Genomic DNA, 16985 nt, shown 5'->3' on the forward strand with positions numbered 1-16985 from the left:
GTATTTCTAACTTGTCTCTCGAGAACGCAAGGAGCTATCGTCAAAGTAAAGCAAGGTTTGGTGGCGGGAACAACTCTGACTTTGAGAAACGGTAAAGTTGTGCACAAATTTGCCCGCATGCCCTACGCTCTGCCACCTGTGGGACATAGACGTTTCAAGGTCAGTGAACATAGAAATTTTGATTCTCAGTGTGTCCTGCCTGTTCATCATGAACTGCCGGGCATTATCCGCTCTTGCACTCCTGGCAGTATTTCTAACTTGTCTCTCGAGAACGCAAGGTGCTATCGTCAAAGTGAAGCAAGGTTTGGTGGCGGGAACAACTCTGACTTTGAGAAACGGTAAAGTTGTGCACAAATTTGCCCGCATGCCCTACGCTCTGCCACCTGTGGGACATAGACGTTTCAAGGTCAGTGAACATAGAAATTTTGATCCTCAGTTCTTCTTCTTTTTCCCTAGCCTTTTCCTACTTAATTAAGGTCGGCGTTAGAGTATTATACAATAATCAACTAGTTTTGATAATACGCGATTAACCTTTTGGTGGATATGGCACCTTGTAAAGGACACCCATTTTATTACTTTCTGTTACTACAGTATAGCGAGCTATACTAGTAATGAGAGTATTGCAATCGGTCCGAATTTTCAAAATCGGGAGATGGTTTGGAAATATCCGTTTTGGGATCCCCTGATGTCAAAAAAGTGGTTTTTAGCCAATGGTCTGTATGTAATATGTACGTACGTACTACAGGTTTAAATGGGAAAAAGTAAAAATCTGTTTACAAAATATCTCAAGAACGGTTTGTCGTAGAGCGATGAAATTTGGTATGCTATACCGGTATGGTACAAGGACGCGACTGTAACAATGTGGTAAAAATCGGACAGTCACTCATCCAGATATCAACCAAAGTCAATGTTGCTTCGAACTTAAAAAAAAACAATTTTTTTTCATACTTTATATGATTCCTTATTAGTCTTATTACACGGGGAGTATTTTTGGTCCGGTAGAAATTTCATTCGATTTTTTCAGGATCCAGAACCAATAGAATCTTGGCCAGGAGTGTGGAATGTCAGCACTGATAACGCTCTCCATTGCATTCAATTCTTGCATTTTCCTGCCGGACCATATAGAGTCAATGGACAGGAAGATTGTCTCTACCTCAGTGTGTACACCCCTAAGGTAGGTGCCGGATAGGTTCTTATAGGACCAAACGAAGTGGGGCCCAAGTTTCAGCAGTTCACTAAACATGTATGTTCGGTACTGATGAACCACCCGCCTAATTTTCGGTTCCAATCAACGGACCGCCTGATGTTTACATCATGTTACTAGGCAACCAAGCGTGCCGAGACATTATCTTACTGAAAAATAGGTATAGAAACGGACCGGACCTTTTTTTTTGTGGACTATACTGGTATGCACTACCCACCAAGCCACCCTGTCACATGGGCCGAACCTTTGATAGAGGGAACTAAACGCAGGTCTTGCTGTCTCGAAATAGTCAAGTTTCAGCAGTTCACTAAACATGTACAGAAAATATTAGGTGCACTTGTAAACTCTCGAATATGTACCAACCTCAATAGCAGAGCTATTAGGGCGTTGGACTTCGGATCCGGGGGTCTGTAGTGCGAGTCCTAGCTAAGTCATAAAATTTAGCCTATACTTGTCGCAGTTTAAATGTTTCTCGTCTCCTCTCGAAATTTACTACACGAAAAATATATGTCTCATTGGTCGAAAAATGACGAAACATGACTTTGTCTCCCATGCTGTGTGCACTACGTTGTTTTGTATGCGAATTGGGGCTCGGAATTATTTCGGTTCAATCGATTAGTACCTAATAATAGTGGGTGGCCCAACGTCACAATTTTGGCCAAAAGCTGCATTTATTCAGGAAAGCACCAAATTTTGTATGAACCTTCATTGGGAAAATATGAAACTTTTAGGAAGGGGTGACACCAAAAATCATGCACACAAACAAAATGGCGGTCTCAGTGTGTACACCCCTAAGGTAGGTGCCGGATAGGTTCTTATAGGACCAAACGAAGAGGGGCCCAAGTTTCAGCAGTTCACTAAACATGTACAGAAAATATAGGTGCACTTGTAAACTCTCGAATATGTACCAACCTCAATAGCAGAGTTATTAGGGCATTGGACTTCGGATCCGGAGGTCTGTAGTGCGAGTCCTAGCTAAGTCATAAAATTTAGCCTATGCTTGTCGCAGTTTAAATGTTTCTCGTCTCCTCTCGAAATTTACTACACGAAAATTCTATGTCTTCTTTGGTCGAAAAATGACGAAACAAGACATGACTTTGTCTCCCTTGCTGTGTGCACTACATTGCTTTGTATGCAAATTGGGGCTCGGAATTATTTCGGTTTAATCGATTAGTACCTAATAATGGATTAATCTATTTTTCCGAGCCCTAATGCAAATACAGTCTGTCCTCCTATCTGCTTACAGCTCCCACAGGCAGAAAACCAGAGTGATCTATTGGATGTTATTGTTTTCATTCATGGAGGAGCTTTCATGTTTGGGAGTGGATTTCACTTCAAACCAATCCCCTTGATGGAAGAACACGATAGATGCATGAAAAACGTCCAAAAATGGACCACCATAAAGTGAACATGAGAGCATAAAACTGACTAAATCCTACTGACTAATTTATTTCTCATCTCTCCTTCTCATTATTATTATTATTTTTTTTTTCTTTTTTTTTATAATTAAGCAAGGTCTACTTTATTAAAAACACGATATGGTTTACGTGGAACTTGACTATCGCGTTGGAGCTTTAGGTAAACCGAATAGGATATTTGGACCTACTTTGGGCGGAAGGAGAACAGATAAATGTTTATAGCTTGTTACAATGTGAGAGTATCTCCTTATTGTGTGTATCTGATTTTCTGTACTAGTATTAGCAACCAGATTTTCTAGTGAAATATAGGCTATAGGCTGGTCGTTTCCATAGAGACCAGATTTTATTTCTGGGCGTCTAAGGGGGTTTAAACCCTACAATCCTTCCAACACAGTGAGATACATACTATCTCACGGCCACGGAAAAGCAACCTACATGATAGGATGAGACTGAAAAGTCCCGTTATTACTCCATAACAGAAATAGGTATATCTCTACAACTTTCAAACTTGAAATTTAGAAAGCCCTAAATTAAATGTTAATAGCTTGTTACAATGTGAGAGTATCTCCTTATTGTGTGTATCTGATTTTCTGTACTAGTATTAGCACCCAGATTTTCTAGTATCTAGGCTATAGGCTGGTCATTTCCATAATAGTGTGTACCTACCTATCAGTACCAATATTGTTTTAGAACTTACCTACCATGATGATTTACGTTTCCATAATAGTGTGTACCTACCTATCAGTACCAATATTGTTTTAGAACTTACCTACCATGATGATTTAGAATTTAGATTAATCGACCGATCTGACTGTTCCAGGGTTCCTGAGCACGGGTGATGACGTTGTTCCTGGAAATATGGGTTTGAAAGATCATTAATCGACCGATCTGACTGTTCCAGGGTTCCTGAGCACGGGCGATGACGTTGTTCCTGGAAATATGGGTTTGAAAGATCAAACTCAAGCTCTGAGATGGATACAAGAGAACATTGCCCAGTTTGGGGGAAATCCCAAAAGTGTTACCATCACCGGATCGTCAGCCGGAGGAGCAAGTGTTCAATATCAAATGTTATCTCCTCAGGCGAAAGGTAAATGGATTAGATATTTATGCCAAAATTGCCAAAGAATATCGTCACTGTACTCAAGTTCGGTAGTTATACCTACGGATAAAATTGTTTCACAATATTATTTTCCGGTGAAATTCACAAAATGTAGGAATTGAACGGTGGAAGTAAATTCCCTCAGGCGAAAGGTAAAAGGATTAGATATTAAATTTATGCCAAAATTGCCAAAGAATATCGTCACTGTACTCAAGTTCGGTAGTTATACCTACGGATAAAATTGTTTTACTTGTTATTTTCCGGTGAAATTCACAAAATGTAGGAATTGAACGGTGAAAGTAAATTTGATATTCTGATTCCAGGTTTATTCCAACGAGGTATATCTATGAGTGGTACATCCTTGTGTCCATGGGCTCTAACAGAAAACCTCCCTGAAAAGACCAAACTCATCGCCAATTATTTGGGTTGCCCTGTCAACAGTAGTGAGGAAATGATAGAATGCTTGAGAACCAGACCGGCTCCGGTGATTGCAGATGCTGTCAGACTGTCACAGGTGAGATTATAAAGGTTCGATCGACGGCCATCGACTATGTGTGGACAGGTGGACACACATTAAATGGACCCATCAAAAACAGACCATCTCTCATTTGAATTATTTTTCTGTTCAGCTTAAAACGGCATGAATAATAATCTATATTTCAGCCGTTCCTGTTCAATCCCTTCTCTCCCTGGGGTGAATTATTTTTCTGTTCAGCTTAAAACGGCATGAATAATAATCTATATTTCAGCCGTTCCTGTTCAATCCCTTCTCTCCCTGGGGTCCTACAGTTGACAGTTTTGCAAAGAATCCTTTTCTGCCTGACTTCCCTGCAGAACTTATAAAGCAGGGCAAAATCGCGAATGTTCCTTTATGGACCCATCAAAAACAGACCATCTCTCATTTTGAATTATTTTTCTGTTCAGCTTGAAACGGCATGAATCATAATCTAGCCTCTATAATAATCTATATTTCAGCCGTTCCTGTTCAATCCCTTCTCTCCCTGGGGACCTACAGTTGACAGTTTTGCAAAGAATCCTTTTCTGCCTGACTTCCCTGCAGAACTTATAAAGCAGGGCAAAATCGCGAATGTTCCTTGGCTGAACAGTGTCACAGCTGACGAAGGATTGTATCCTGCAGCAGGTAATTCTCAGCGAATTTGAATGGTTCAACATATTGGTTCCTTATATTGGATCCGTATATTGATTTAAGATTTAATTTCATTGAGATGTATGTCTCTATAATTTGCTTCTGGCATTAATACATTTTGATCTGAAAGTCGTTATGTAGGCTATGTAGGTACGAGTATGGTATTTATACTATAGGTACCTACCTTGTGTGCAATTATTTAATCGCTTCATCCATGGGTGAGTCGCAAATTCGCAGTTATTATGTCTTGTATTCTTTTCCAGAATTTTTGGCTTCACAGACAATATTGAAAACCATTGATGCCAACTGGACATCACTCGCTCCGCACATTTTAGATTTCAACTCCACTGTTCCTGATAATCTGAAAGATAAAACTGCCGAGAAAATCCGGCACAAATATTTAGGAGATAATCCCATAAACCTGGAGAATCATAAGGCGTTTATTCAAGTGAGTTATGACTTTGGTTTTAGTTTTACTCTATAAGTGAAGTAAAACTTTAGAATGAGGGTGAGTAGCTATCCAAAGGAGTTCCTACATCAATACCTACATTAAATAGAATTTTATATTTAGGGATATTTCTTTGGTTTTAGTTTTACTCTATAAATGAAGTAAAAACTTTAGAATGAGGGTGAGTAGCTATCCAAAGGAGTTCCTACATCAATACCTACATTAAATAGAATTTAATATTTAGGGATATTTCTTCATGACAATCTACATACTTATTAGTCATTTATCCTGATGAAATATACACTTGCGAGTACCCAATCTTTTCATTCTTGACGTGAATTCACAGATATTGAGTGACCGGATTTTTGGTTTTACTCTATAAGTGAAGTAAAAACTTTAGAATGAGGGTGAGTAGCTATCCAAAGGAGTTCCTACATCAATACCTACATTAAATAGAATTTTATATTTAGGGATATTTCTTCATGACAATCTACATAGTTATTAGTCATTTATCCTGATGAAATATACACTTGCGAGTACCCAATCTTTTCATTATTGATGTGACTTCACAGATATTGAGTGACCGGATGTTCATCGCTGATGCAGAGAGGGCATCCAGACTTCACTTATTAGTCATTTATCCTGATGAAATATACACTTGCGATTACCCAATCTTTTCATTATTGATGTGACTTCACAGATATTGAGTGACCGGATGTTCATCGCTGATGCAGAGAGGGCATCCAGACTTCAATCGAAAGTTAGCAAATCCCCTGTTTACTTCTATTATTTCAACTTCAGGGGAAGATACAGTTTGACGGATTATTACGAAAAGAAGCCTCATAACTTCGGTAAGATTTTGACAAAATCATAATGTGCAGTTTGGTAGGTAGGTAGGCAGGCAGGCAGGCAGGCATTTAGAGAGTGTAGCCGGTTTATTAAACATTGGAAACTCTAGAATTTCAAGTCTTTCTGAGGCTCCCGTGTCCCCGTCAAAGGTAAATAATAAAAGAACTGACCTAACGTTTTTGTTGTACCTACTTACCTATATATTGGTACCTACGTTTTTTCACCAAATGTTACGAATTCATTCGAATCAGGGGATCATTTTTTTTATTTTTAATTTATTCAATGTTTGCTTAGATGTAAGGAAGTTTGAGTAGATACCACTGATATGCCATTGAACCAAGGCTATATGTCAACAGATATCAGCTGCTAAGAGGTGCTGAATACATGAGGTGATAAGCTTTCACTTGTGATGACAACCGTACAGGGTTCAACTGACGTGACGTGACGTGAGACTTGATGTGCTATCGGGTTGTATGGAAAACGAATACCTACTACTTCACTTTTTAGTCCGTCCTTCCTTTATTATTACAATAGTAATAAAAAGGTATAAGGGACGGACTATTGTATTCGCTTCGGTGTCGTAAACTAAATGTTACGAATTCATTCGAATCAGGGGATCAATTTTTTTATTTTTAATTTATTCAATGTTTGCTTAGAGGTAAGGAAGTTTGAGTAGATACCACTGATATGCCATTGAACCAAGGCTATATGTCAACAGATATCAGCTGCTAATAGGTGCTGAATACATGAGGTGATAAGCTTTCACTTGTGATGACAACCGTACAGGGTTCAACTGACGTGACGTGACGTGACGTGAGATTTGATGTGCTATTGGGTTGTATGGAAAACGAATACCTACTACTTCACTTTTTGTTGGTGGGTCCGTTTCCTTACAACCCAAGAGTTAGAAGAGTTATTTAAGAGCTTTTCATCCAATGATTTTAATTTGGAGGCCTGATTTTTTTATGGTGGTCCAAATAACACAAATTAGACGAAAAAGAGGGGTATACCTAAAAAACTGATCACACAAAACTCAACTGATTGGCCATAAGGAGTGCGAAAATTAGCTGACTGACCAGAAACTCTAATTTATGGCCCAAAAGGAACGTAATAATATGAAGTTTACAGCCGGTATTACCATGCTGACCTAGGTAGACGACCACTTCATAACAAGAGGTTGACTACATACTAGCTTTTTCCCCAGTGCAAACTAGATAATCTTTTCATGAACCCTGTATTTCCGGAGTGTAAATCAAAAGAAAGTGAACCTTACATTTGAGCACAGACATTCAAATCAAAATCAAATCAATTGTTACCTACCTATTTGTATGTATCTACTGTAAGCCAATAACAAATTGTAGTTGCTTTAATGATCATCTTATTGTGTTTCTGGAACAATCCAATCGAGGTAGGTACATAGGTACTGATTTTCTTTAATCACGATCGAATAAACTACAGGCTAAAAAATTCCCGGAGGGACGGACACCCAGCTTTGTTGGTGGGTCCGTTTCCTTACAACCCAAGAGTTAGAAGAGTTATTTAAGAGCTTTTTATCCAATGATTTTAATTTGGAGGCCTGATTTTTTTATGGTGGTCCAAATAACACAAATTAGACGAAAAAGAGCTTCAACTCTGGGTATACCTAAAAAACTGATCACACAAAACTCAACTGATTGGCCATAAGGAGTGCGAAAATTAGCTGACTGACCAGAAACTCTAATTTATGGCCCAAAAGGAACGTAATAATATGAAGTTTACAGCCGGTATTACCATGCTGACCTAGGTAGACGACCACTTCATAACAAGAGGTTGACTACATACTAGCTTTTTCCCAACGTAATTATATGAAGTTTACAGCCGGTATTACCATGCTGACCTAGGTAGACGACCACTTCATAACAAGAGGTTGACTACATACTAGCTTTTTCCCCAGTGCAAACTAGATAATCTTTTCATGAACCCTGTATTTCCGGAGTGTAAATCAAAAGAAAGTGAACCTTACATTTGAGCACAGACATTCAAATCAAAATCAAATCAATTGTTACCTACCTATTTGTATGTATCTACTGTAAGCCAATAACAAATTGTAGTTGCTTTAATGATCATCTTATTGTGTTTCTGGAACAATCCAATCAATAAAGTTATCTTCAATCTATATCTTATTACATATTTGACATCCTTCTGGAAGTAGCTAGGTATTTCCTGTTACTTTCTGTGTTATCGACAAGTAATCGTTGTATGTTTTGGATCTTCTCTATTGTCTCTATCTATAACTTATTACGTATTTGACATCCTTCTGGAAGTAGCTAGGTGTAGGTATTGGTGGGTCCGTTTCCTTACAACCCAAGAGTTAGAAGAGTTATTTAAGAGCTTTTTATCCAATGATTTTAATTTGGAGGGTTCAACTCTAATTTATGGCCCAAAAAGAACGTAATAATATGAAGTTTACAGCCGGTATTACCATGCTGACCTAGGCAGACGACCACTTCATAACAAGAGGTTGACTACATACTAGCTTTTTCCCCAGTGCAAACTAGATAATCTTTTCATGAACCCTGTATTTCCGGAGTGTAAATCAAAAGAAAGTGAACCTTACATTTGAGCACAGACATTCAAATCAAAATCAAATCGAACGTATAATAATATGAAGTTTACAGCCGGTATTGAATTAAGGTTCCATGCTGACCTATGTAGGTAGACGACCCTCTTCATAACAAGAGGTTGACTACATACTAGCTTTTCCCTAAGTGCAAACGAGACAACCTTTTCATGAACCCTGTATTTCCGGAGTGTAAATCAAAAGAAAGTGAACCTTACATTTGAGCACAGACATTCAAATCAAAATCAAATCAATTGTTACCTACCTATTTGTATGTATCTACTGTAAGCCAATAACAAATTGTAGTTGCTTTAATGATCATCTTATTGTGTTTCTGGAACAATCCAATCAATAAAGTTATCTTCAATCTATATCTTATTACATATTTGACATCCTTCTGGAAGTAGCTAGGTATTTCCTGTTACTTTCTGTGTTATCGACAAGTAATCGTTGTATGTTTTGGATCTTCTCTCCAGACTTCAGACATGAAAAGTCTTTTTACCTTTGACGATGCTTTACTGTTAGAAGGAAGGGCGAAATCGAGAGAGAGAGAGGAAGGAGAGGGAGGGAGAAATTATTAAAAATTAGTGGATGTGCCAAAATTACCATCAATTTGTTCAATCTCTGAGACAGCAAGTGTGTGAGTGAGAACAAGAAATTTTAATTGTGCTAAGCGTGAATGCTTTTCTTCACTAAATTTTATTATGACTTGACTTGGATTTGAATCACCAACATCCAGATCTGAAGTCCACCACTACACCACTGAGATTGGCTATATGAGAGAGTACTAATTTGGTGGATGTGCCAAAATTACCACAATAGTTCTCTCTCTCTCTCTCGAAAAATTTAATTATTATAAATTTAGAAATTTGTGCCTGCTGTCTGGTAGAGATTGTTGGTCCCTGTTTAGGTACCCATCCGGATCCTAACCACACGCAACGTTGCTTAACTTCAGTGATCTATTGGAAACTGTGGTATTCAACGTGCTATCGCGGCTGAAATTCTACGTACAAATTCTAGAATTCTACGTATTCTATAAATCCACGTGAGTTATTTCCGTGTTTGGAAAGAAAGAACAAAACAAATCGACAAAGTGAAGCAAATTACAATGAGATCATGAAAGAAAAGATCCGAGTGAAAGATGATATGGGAACAGTGCATGATAAGGACCTAGAAGTACCAACATAGGGCGATATAGGTACATAGATATATTTGTCGATTTCGTTCAGTGGTGAACACACAAAGCTTTAAATTCTACTCCTTCACTTTACGTACTCGAACCACCAAACTCCAGGTCCGAAGTCCACCAACCTAAGACATGTATAACCTCGGTACAATACCTATTAAAGTTGGTTCTACTGACGGTGTTTTTCCACCTCGAAAACTCAAGTACCTATCAGTTGTTTTGTTTCCATCAAGACGTTTTCCTAAGCACAATATACGAATATTTTAGATACCTACATAGATACTAGGGATTGTTGGTCCCTGTTTAGGTACCCATTCTTTGTACCCATCCGGATACTAACCACGCTCAACGTTGCTTAACTTCAGTGATCCATTGGAAACTGTGGTATTCAACGTGCTATCGCGGCTGAAATTCTACGTACAAATTCTACGTATTCTATGAATCCACGTGAGTTATTTCCGTGTTTGGAAAAAAGAACAAAACAAATCGACAAAGTGAAGCAAATTACAATGAGATCATGAAAGAAAAGATCCGAGTGAAAGATGATATAGGAACAGTGCATAATAAGGACCTAGAAGTACCGACATAGGGCGATATAGGTACATAGATATATGTATTTGTCGATTTTGTTCAGTGGTGAACACACAAAGCTTTAAATTCTACTCCTTCACTATACGTACTCGAACCACTAAACTCCAGGTCCGAAGTCCACCAACCTAAGACATGTATAACCTCGGTACAATACCTACTAAAGTTGGTTCTACTGACGGGGTTTTTCCACCTCGAAAACTCAAGTATCAGTTGTTTTGTTTCCATCAAGACGTTTTCCTAAGCACAATATACGAATATTTTGTCTGGTAGGTACTCAACTAACTAATTAGATAGGTATACCTACATAGATACTAGACAACGTATCTACGAGCATTTTGTTCGCAACTAGGATTTTTTTAGATCGTTCTGAATTTCGCCACTGATCGCGTATAGCGCTCGCTTGTTCCTTCCTTCTTTCTTCTCAAGAGGAATATTCTGCCCTAGGCCAAAGTTGGTCTCGAACCTACTCCCGCTATAAAGCTGAGGCTAAGTGTCCACCGCGGCTTATTTGTTTAAAATCAGTTAGGTTTTTTATTGGTGACCTTTCATAGTGTAAATTTTTTTCGACAAACTGTCTTGGATTTTCTAAAGAAATTCAAAATGTACTCGCGATTTTAAATTGAAATTCTCTCCTAAAATGAGAAAATTAGTTGCCTTTCTAATTTTTAAATATACCAATGTCCTGAATCATCTTGTTATCCACAAAGATTAGTGCCAAATGTAGCAAAATCCTTTTGATAGTAGGTATAGTGTAGACGCTCTTTTACATGTGCGGCCTTTTATTAGACCACACTAACTTCGTTCTTGTTTTACCATTTACCTAATCTTTTAATTGCCAGCCTTGTTAGCTTGGAAGGTAGGGCGTCGGCCTCGTAAGCGCTAAGCTCAATTCCCGCCCAGGCTGGATTTTATCCTAAACAGATAGAGTTCGTTCTATCAACGACTGGCTTTACCTTAGGAGTTACAGCTCCTTCTATCAAAATTTTCTCTTTTTTCGCCCGAATTTCCATAAAACTTCGTTTTGTCACTAACTCACTACCAACCTAAAATCATCGCGAGGTATAGGTAATCACATTTTTCGCAATTTTCGTGGGCACAGCAATCGTATCCTAGCCATGGTACCTCCTACCTATCTATTAAATAACTCATATCAGTATTATCAGTCCGCTATATCATTCTGTAAACGCTCTTTTACATGTGCGGCCTTTTATTAGACCACACAAACTTCGTTCTTGTTTTAATCTTTTAATTGTCACCCTTGTTAGCTTGGAAGGAAGGGCGTCGGCCTCGTAAGCGCTAAGCTCAATTCCCGCCCGGGCTGGATTTTATCCTAAACAGATAGAGTTCGTTCTATTAACGACTGGCTTTACGTTACAGCTCCTTCTATCAAAATTTTCTCCTTTTTCGCCCGAATTTCCATAAAACTTCGTTTTGTCACTAACTCACTACCAACCTACAATCATCGCGAGGTATAATCACATTTTTCGCAAGTTTCTTGGGCACAGCAATCGTATCCTAGCCATGGTACCTCCTACCTACCTATTAAATAACTCATATCAGTATTATCAGTCCGCTATATCATTCTGTCTGCTAGGCTTTCATATCGATATCACTAGTCTAGGTGTTAGCACGATCTAAGCTTAGTGGTTAACGTGTTGCATGCTAATTGAGGCTGCTGACCTAGCCTAACTTATTTTCAACTAACACTCGCTATTCAGTTTGACTTATTAGTAATTCAGGCGCTTACTTTGACAACTTTTACCTTTTTGCACCCAATGACTTTCTCGTGCATTCTATTCTAAATCCGAGGCACTCAATGACTCGAAGTTGGTAGACCGCTATTCGAGTTGGCCTGTAATCCTGTATGGACCTCGTGTGTAGGATACCTCGCAGCAAAATATTATAGCTATCCGCGGTCAAGATCAGATTATAAAAAAAGGACAAGTTACCTTTTATTAGACCACACTAACTTCGTTCTTGTTTTACCATTTACCTAATCTTGCCAGCCTTGTTAGCTTGGAAGGTAGGGCGTCGGCCTCGTAAGCGCTAAGCTCAATTCCCGCCCGGGCTGGATTTTATCCTAAACAGATAGAGTTCATTCTATTAACGACTGGCTTCACGTTACAGCTCCTTCTATCAAAATTTTCTCTTTTTTCGCCCGAATTTCCATAAAACTTTGTTTTGTCACTAACTCACTACCAATCTACAATCATCACGAGGTATAATCACATTTTTCGCAATTTTCGTGGACACAGCAATCGTATCCTAGCCATGGTACCTCCTACCTATCTATTAAATAACTCATATCAGTATTATCAGTCCGCTATATCATTCTGTCTGATAGTTATATACAATATACATATTGGTGTCAAATTCGCAAACAACTTTGATAAAATGCCATGCATCGACTAGGTAAGCATGAACACATGCCCTCATCATTACCAGGCGAGCGTGTTGGAGACTACACCGAAAGTATGAGTATCACTCTGAAGAGTCTGAAGTCTACTCTCATAATGTTTGGAAAGAGTTCAAGGGATCCATATCGCTTGAAAGAATTTCCACCAGCCTACAAGACGCAGACGTCAAATGCACAACATCTAATCAGCAGCTCCGCAAGTGTAGATGCATGAAAACCATATCGATATCACTCTTCTAGGTGTTAGCACGATATAAGCTTAGTGGTTAACGTGTTGCATGCTAATTGAGGCTGCTGACCTAGCCTAACTTATTTTCAACCAACACTCGCTATTCAGTTTGACTTATTAGTAATTCAGGCGCTTACTTTGACAACTTTTACCTTTTTGCACCCAATGACTTTCTCGTGCTTGCAGTTTAGTGGCAACTGATTATATGAATTTTACGGTTTAATTGTTAAATTCATTAGGATATCGAATAGATATTGGTTTGGAGGATAACAAGAGAAAGATGTCTAGATGTTATGAGATAGGCTAGACAGGATAATTTGAGCATGAGAGCATAAAACTGACTAAATCCGAGGCACTCAATGACTCGAAGTTGGTAGACCGCTATTCGAGTTGGCCTGTATGGACCTCGTGTGTAGGATACCTCGCAGCAAAATATTATAGCTATCCGCGGTCAAGATCAGATTATAAAAAAAGGACAAGTTCGGGCATTGCCCCTTCGAGAATTTTTTGTACCCGTAAGCTATGAACTAGAAGCATATGTCGGAACTTTTTTTCCGTGTTTAGCGTTTCCATGTCTGTTTTTTTTTAAATCATGGAGCGTATAGGTTGCATGATGCTTGAAACGCCTCCTTTCATTTTCAAAAAGGCCAGAGAAGTGCATTGGACGTTTGAGCGTTCGTGAGTTCTCAACCAAACAGTCTGAACTTAAGCAGGTCCCACATGAGTAACAAACAATCATTTACATATAGGTATGCACAACTTTTTTTTCCGTGTTTAGCGTTTCCATGTCTGTTTTTTGAAATCATGGAGCGTATAGGTTGCATGATGCTTGAAACGCCTCCTTTCATTTTCAAAAAGGCCATAGAAGTGCATTGGACGTTTGAGCGTTCGTGATGAGTTCTCAACCAAACAGTCTGAACTTAAGCAGGTCCCACATGAGTAACAAACAATCATTTACATATAGATATGCACTACCATTTACATAGGTATGCACTGTCAAAGTAAAATGTGAGCTTTCTTCAAACTTGGTCGTACAACAATGTTGTACTACAACATGTATAGTTATAGGTAGCCTTTTCTTATTGCCCTTACAAACCTTCAGTGGTTCACCAGTCAGGTTATTCCACCAAGTTTAAAGGAAACTCATCCCATTTATGAACCACCTTTTCATTTTATTAAGAGTCGAGATGTACAATTTTTAATGGTTAGTGGATGTGCTAAAAGTACTACAATCTTAAGCACATTAAGAGAGATGTACAATAAATTTTTAGTGGTTAGTGGATGTGCCAAAAATACCACAATGACCACACTATAATCTTGAGGAAATTAAGAGATAATATGTACAATTTTTAGTGGATTAAAATTAGATAGTAGAAAATTAGTCCATCCTGAAATTGCCTTTGAGATCTCTGCTTGAACAAAGGAAAATTTTCATCCTCCCAAGGGCAATCAAGCTGAAAACATTGGATTAAGCAATCCGACTGACTAATTGTTAGCCAAAGAAGATTGCTACTCAATTGAACTTGAACAAAGTACAAACTCAAATGTGGACCTGGCTGTTGGTGGGTGTGCCAAAAGTAGCACAATCTAAAGTAAATTAAGAGTCGAGATGTACAATTTTTAGTGGTTAGTGGATGTGCCAAAAATACTACAATGACCACACTATAATCTTGAGGAAATTAATAGATAATATGTACAATTTTTAGTGGATTTGCCAAAAATACCAGATTTCTAAAGCGAAATGAGACAAAAAGAGAAAGGGTTTAAGATCGATGTGGACCTGGCTGTTGGTGGGTGTGCCAAAAGTACCACAATCTAAACTAAAGTAAATTAAGAGTCGAGATGTACAATTTTTAATGTTTAGTGGATGTGCTAAAAGTACTACAATCTTAAGCACATTAAGAGAGATGTACAATTTTTAGTGGTTAGTGGATGTGCCAAAAATACCACAATGACCACACTATAATCTTGAGGAAACTAAGAGATAATATGTACAATTTTTAGTGGATTTGCCAAAAATACTAGATTTCTAAAGCGAAATGAGACAAAAAGAGAAAGGGTTTAAGATCGGCTATCTTCCAAAGTGAAAAACCAATAAACTCGTGTCCATCCTGTGTTTAGCAATAGGTCACAACACCGTTATACCTACTGCCTCACCCTGACCACAAATTATGCTAATTCCATGTCAAACAAAAAATGTCAACTTTCATTCTTGATACCAATCGGAACTGTTAGATTTCCGAAAGCTCCAACTTAGTGGTGTAATTGCTAGGTCGTTCGTTTTGAATAATCTTGGGGAGAAAAACCCATTGAATTTACGATCCCCATGTGACCATTGACCAAGCAGTGACAAAGTACCCACCTAAAGGATTAAAGTTATGCGTGCCAGCTTCTGAACTTTCGCAGTTCTCCTTCATGTAGTTGCGGAAGCTTTCACAAATTTTGCGTCGTACAAAATCTGTTATAGGTAGCCTTTTCTTATCGCCCTTACAAACCTTCAGTGGTTCACCAGTCAGGTTATTCCACCAAGTTTAAAGGAAACTCATCCCATTTATGAACCTCCTTCTCATTTTTCAGTCAAATGATTTCCGAAAGCTCCAACTTAGTGGTGTAATTGCTAGGTCGTTCGTTTTGAATAATCTTGCGGAGAAAGACCCATTGAATTTACGATCCCCATGTGACCATTGACCAAGCAGTGAAAAAATACCTTTGATTGGCTTAACACTGATATTGGCTTAATTCCTTAATTTAATATACCTATCTACCTACTTTGATACTTTTTTAAATAAAAAAGTCTGGCTGGGAGACTTGTAGCCAAAACCAAATGTCAGCCCAAAGCAATCACCCTAGTTCCTAATGGATCACTAAAGTTAAGCAACTTTGAGGTTGGTTGTGCTGTGTAATTGCTGGGTCGTTCGTTTTGAATAATCTTGCGGAGAAAGACCCATTGAATTTACGATCCCCATGTGACCATTGACCAAGCAGTGAAAAAATACCCACCTAAAGGATTAAAGTTAAATGCGTATCAGCTTCTGAACTTTCGCAGTTCTCCTTCAAGTAGTTGCGAAAGCTTTCACAAATTTTGCGTCGTACAAAATCTAACCGAAATAAACCAAATGGAAAGTTAAACCTCGAACGGAGATGCGTATCTGGTCGAATATTTGTCCAAACCAAAACCATAAGGCATCCAATTCGGAGAAGAACTAGAGAAATTAAAAAAGATTTAGGTAAATATAAAATAAATATTATAAAAAATACCTAGTGAAGAAGATTTTGGACATTCTATAGGGCAAAGTGTTCAAATAATTTATAGATCTCGTTATCTAAAATTCTTAGAAGTATTGAAAGTTCCAAAATATTCCTTAAAACGGGACAGAGACCTTCAAAGAAGTATGTAAAAAAAACCAAATGTTCAAAATAACCACCTAAAGGATTAAAGCTATGCGCGCGTATCAGCTTCTGAACTTTCGCAGTTCTCCTTCAAGTAGTTGCGAAAGCTTTCACAAATTTTGCGTCGTACAAAATCTAACCGAAAATACGCGGTTAACGTACACTAACAAACCGTTATGTGTAGCTTGAAGAGCCTTTGTAAGATCGACAATACTTTATTATTCTTCTTTACATTTCTACATTTTCTAGGCAAAGCTTATTGGTTTAATTCTATAGATATGTATAAATAATACCTAAATACTACTTAGGGGTACAATAATAGGTAGATGAACAAAGCCAAAATGCGAATCTTAAAACTCTGTGTATCTGTGAGCTTTTCCTCCTTCGGAAGAATTCTCGGGCAGTATAA

General features: G+C 38.2%; 1 protein-coding gene across 1 annotated transcript; it reads left to right on the forward strand.

Annotated features, from left to right (window-relative positions):
* The first annotated feature begins 199 nt into the window (after window positions 1–199).
* Window positions 200–13171, forward strand: LOC103515896 (esterase FE4-like). The gene is made up of 10 exons (XM_026828458.1): window positions 200–406; window positions 1025–1174; window positions 2451–2562; window positions 2735–2782; window positions 3524–3709; window positions 4045–4235; window positions 4697–4862; window positions 5132–5316; window positions 6017–6167; window positions 12987–13171. The coding sequence occupies exons 1-10, from the start codon at window positions 209–211 to the stop codon at window positions 13169–13171; spliced, it is 1572 nt and encodes a 523-aa protein (XP_026684259.1). The 5' UTR covers window positions 200–208.
* The last annotated feature ends 3814 nt before the right edge of the window (window positions 13172–16985 follow it).

This window comes from Diaphorina citri, unplaced genomic scaffold (assembly GCF_000475195.1).
Source record: "Diaphorina citri unplaced genomic scaffold, Diaci psyllid genome assembly version 1.1 scaffold1439, whole genome shotgun sequence".
Taxonomy (NCBI): domain Eukaryota; kingdom Metazoa; phylum Arthropoda; class Insecta; order Hemiptera; family Psyllidae; genus Diaphorina; species Diaphorina citri.

What these genes read in the sequence shown, in the direction of transcription:
- LOC103515896 (XM_026828458.1), top strand. Translation starts at nt 209, where the DNA reads ATGAACTGCCGGGCATTATCCGCTCTTGCACTCCTGGCAGTATTTCTA. An exon ending in ACCAATCCCCTTGATGGAAG is followed by an intron (nt 2,563 to 2,734) that starts AACACGATAGAT and finishes TACTTTATTAAA; the next exon opens with AACACGATATGGTTTACGTG. An exon ending in ATGCTGTCAGACTGTCACAG is followed by an intron (nt 4,236 to 4,696) that starts GTGAGATTATAA and finishes TCTATATTTCAG; the next exon opens with CCGTTCCTGTTCAATCCCTT.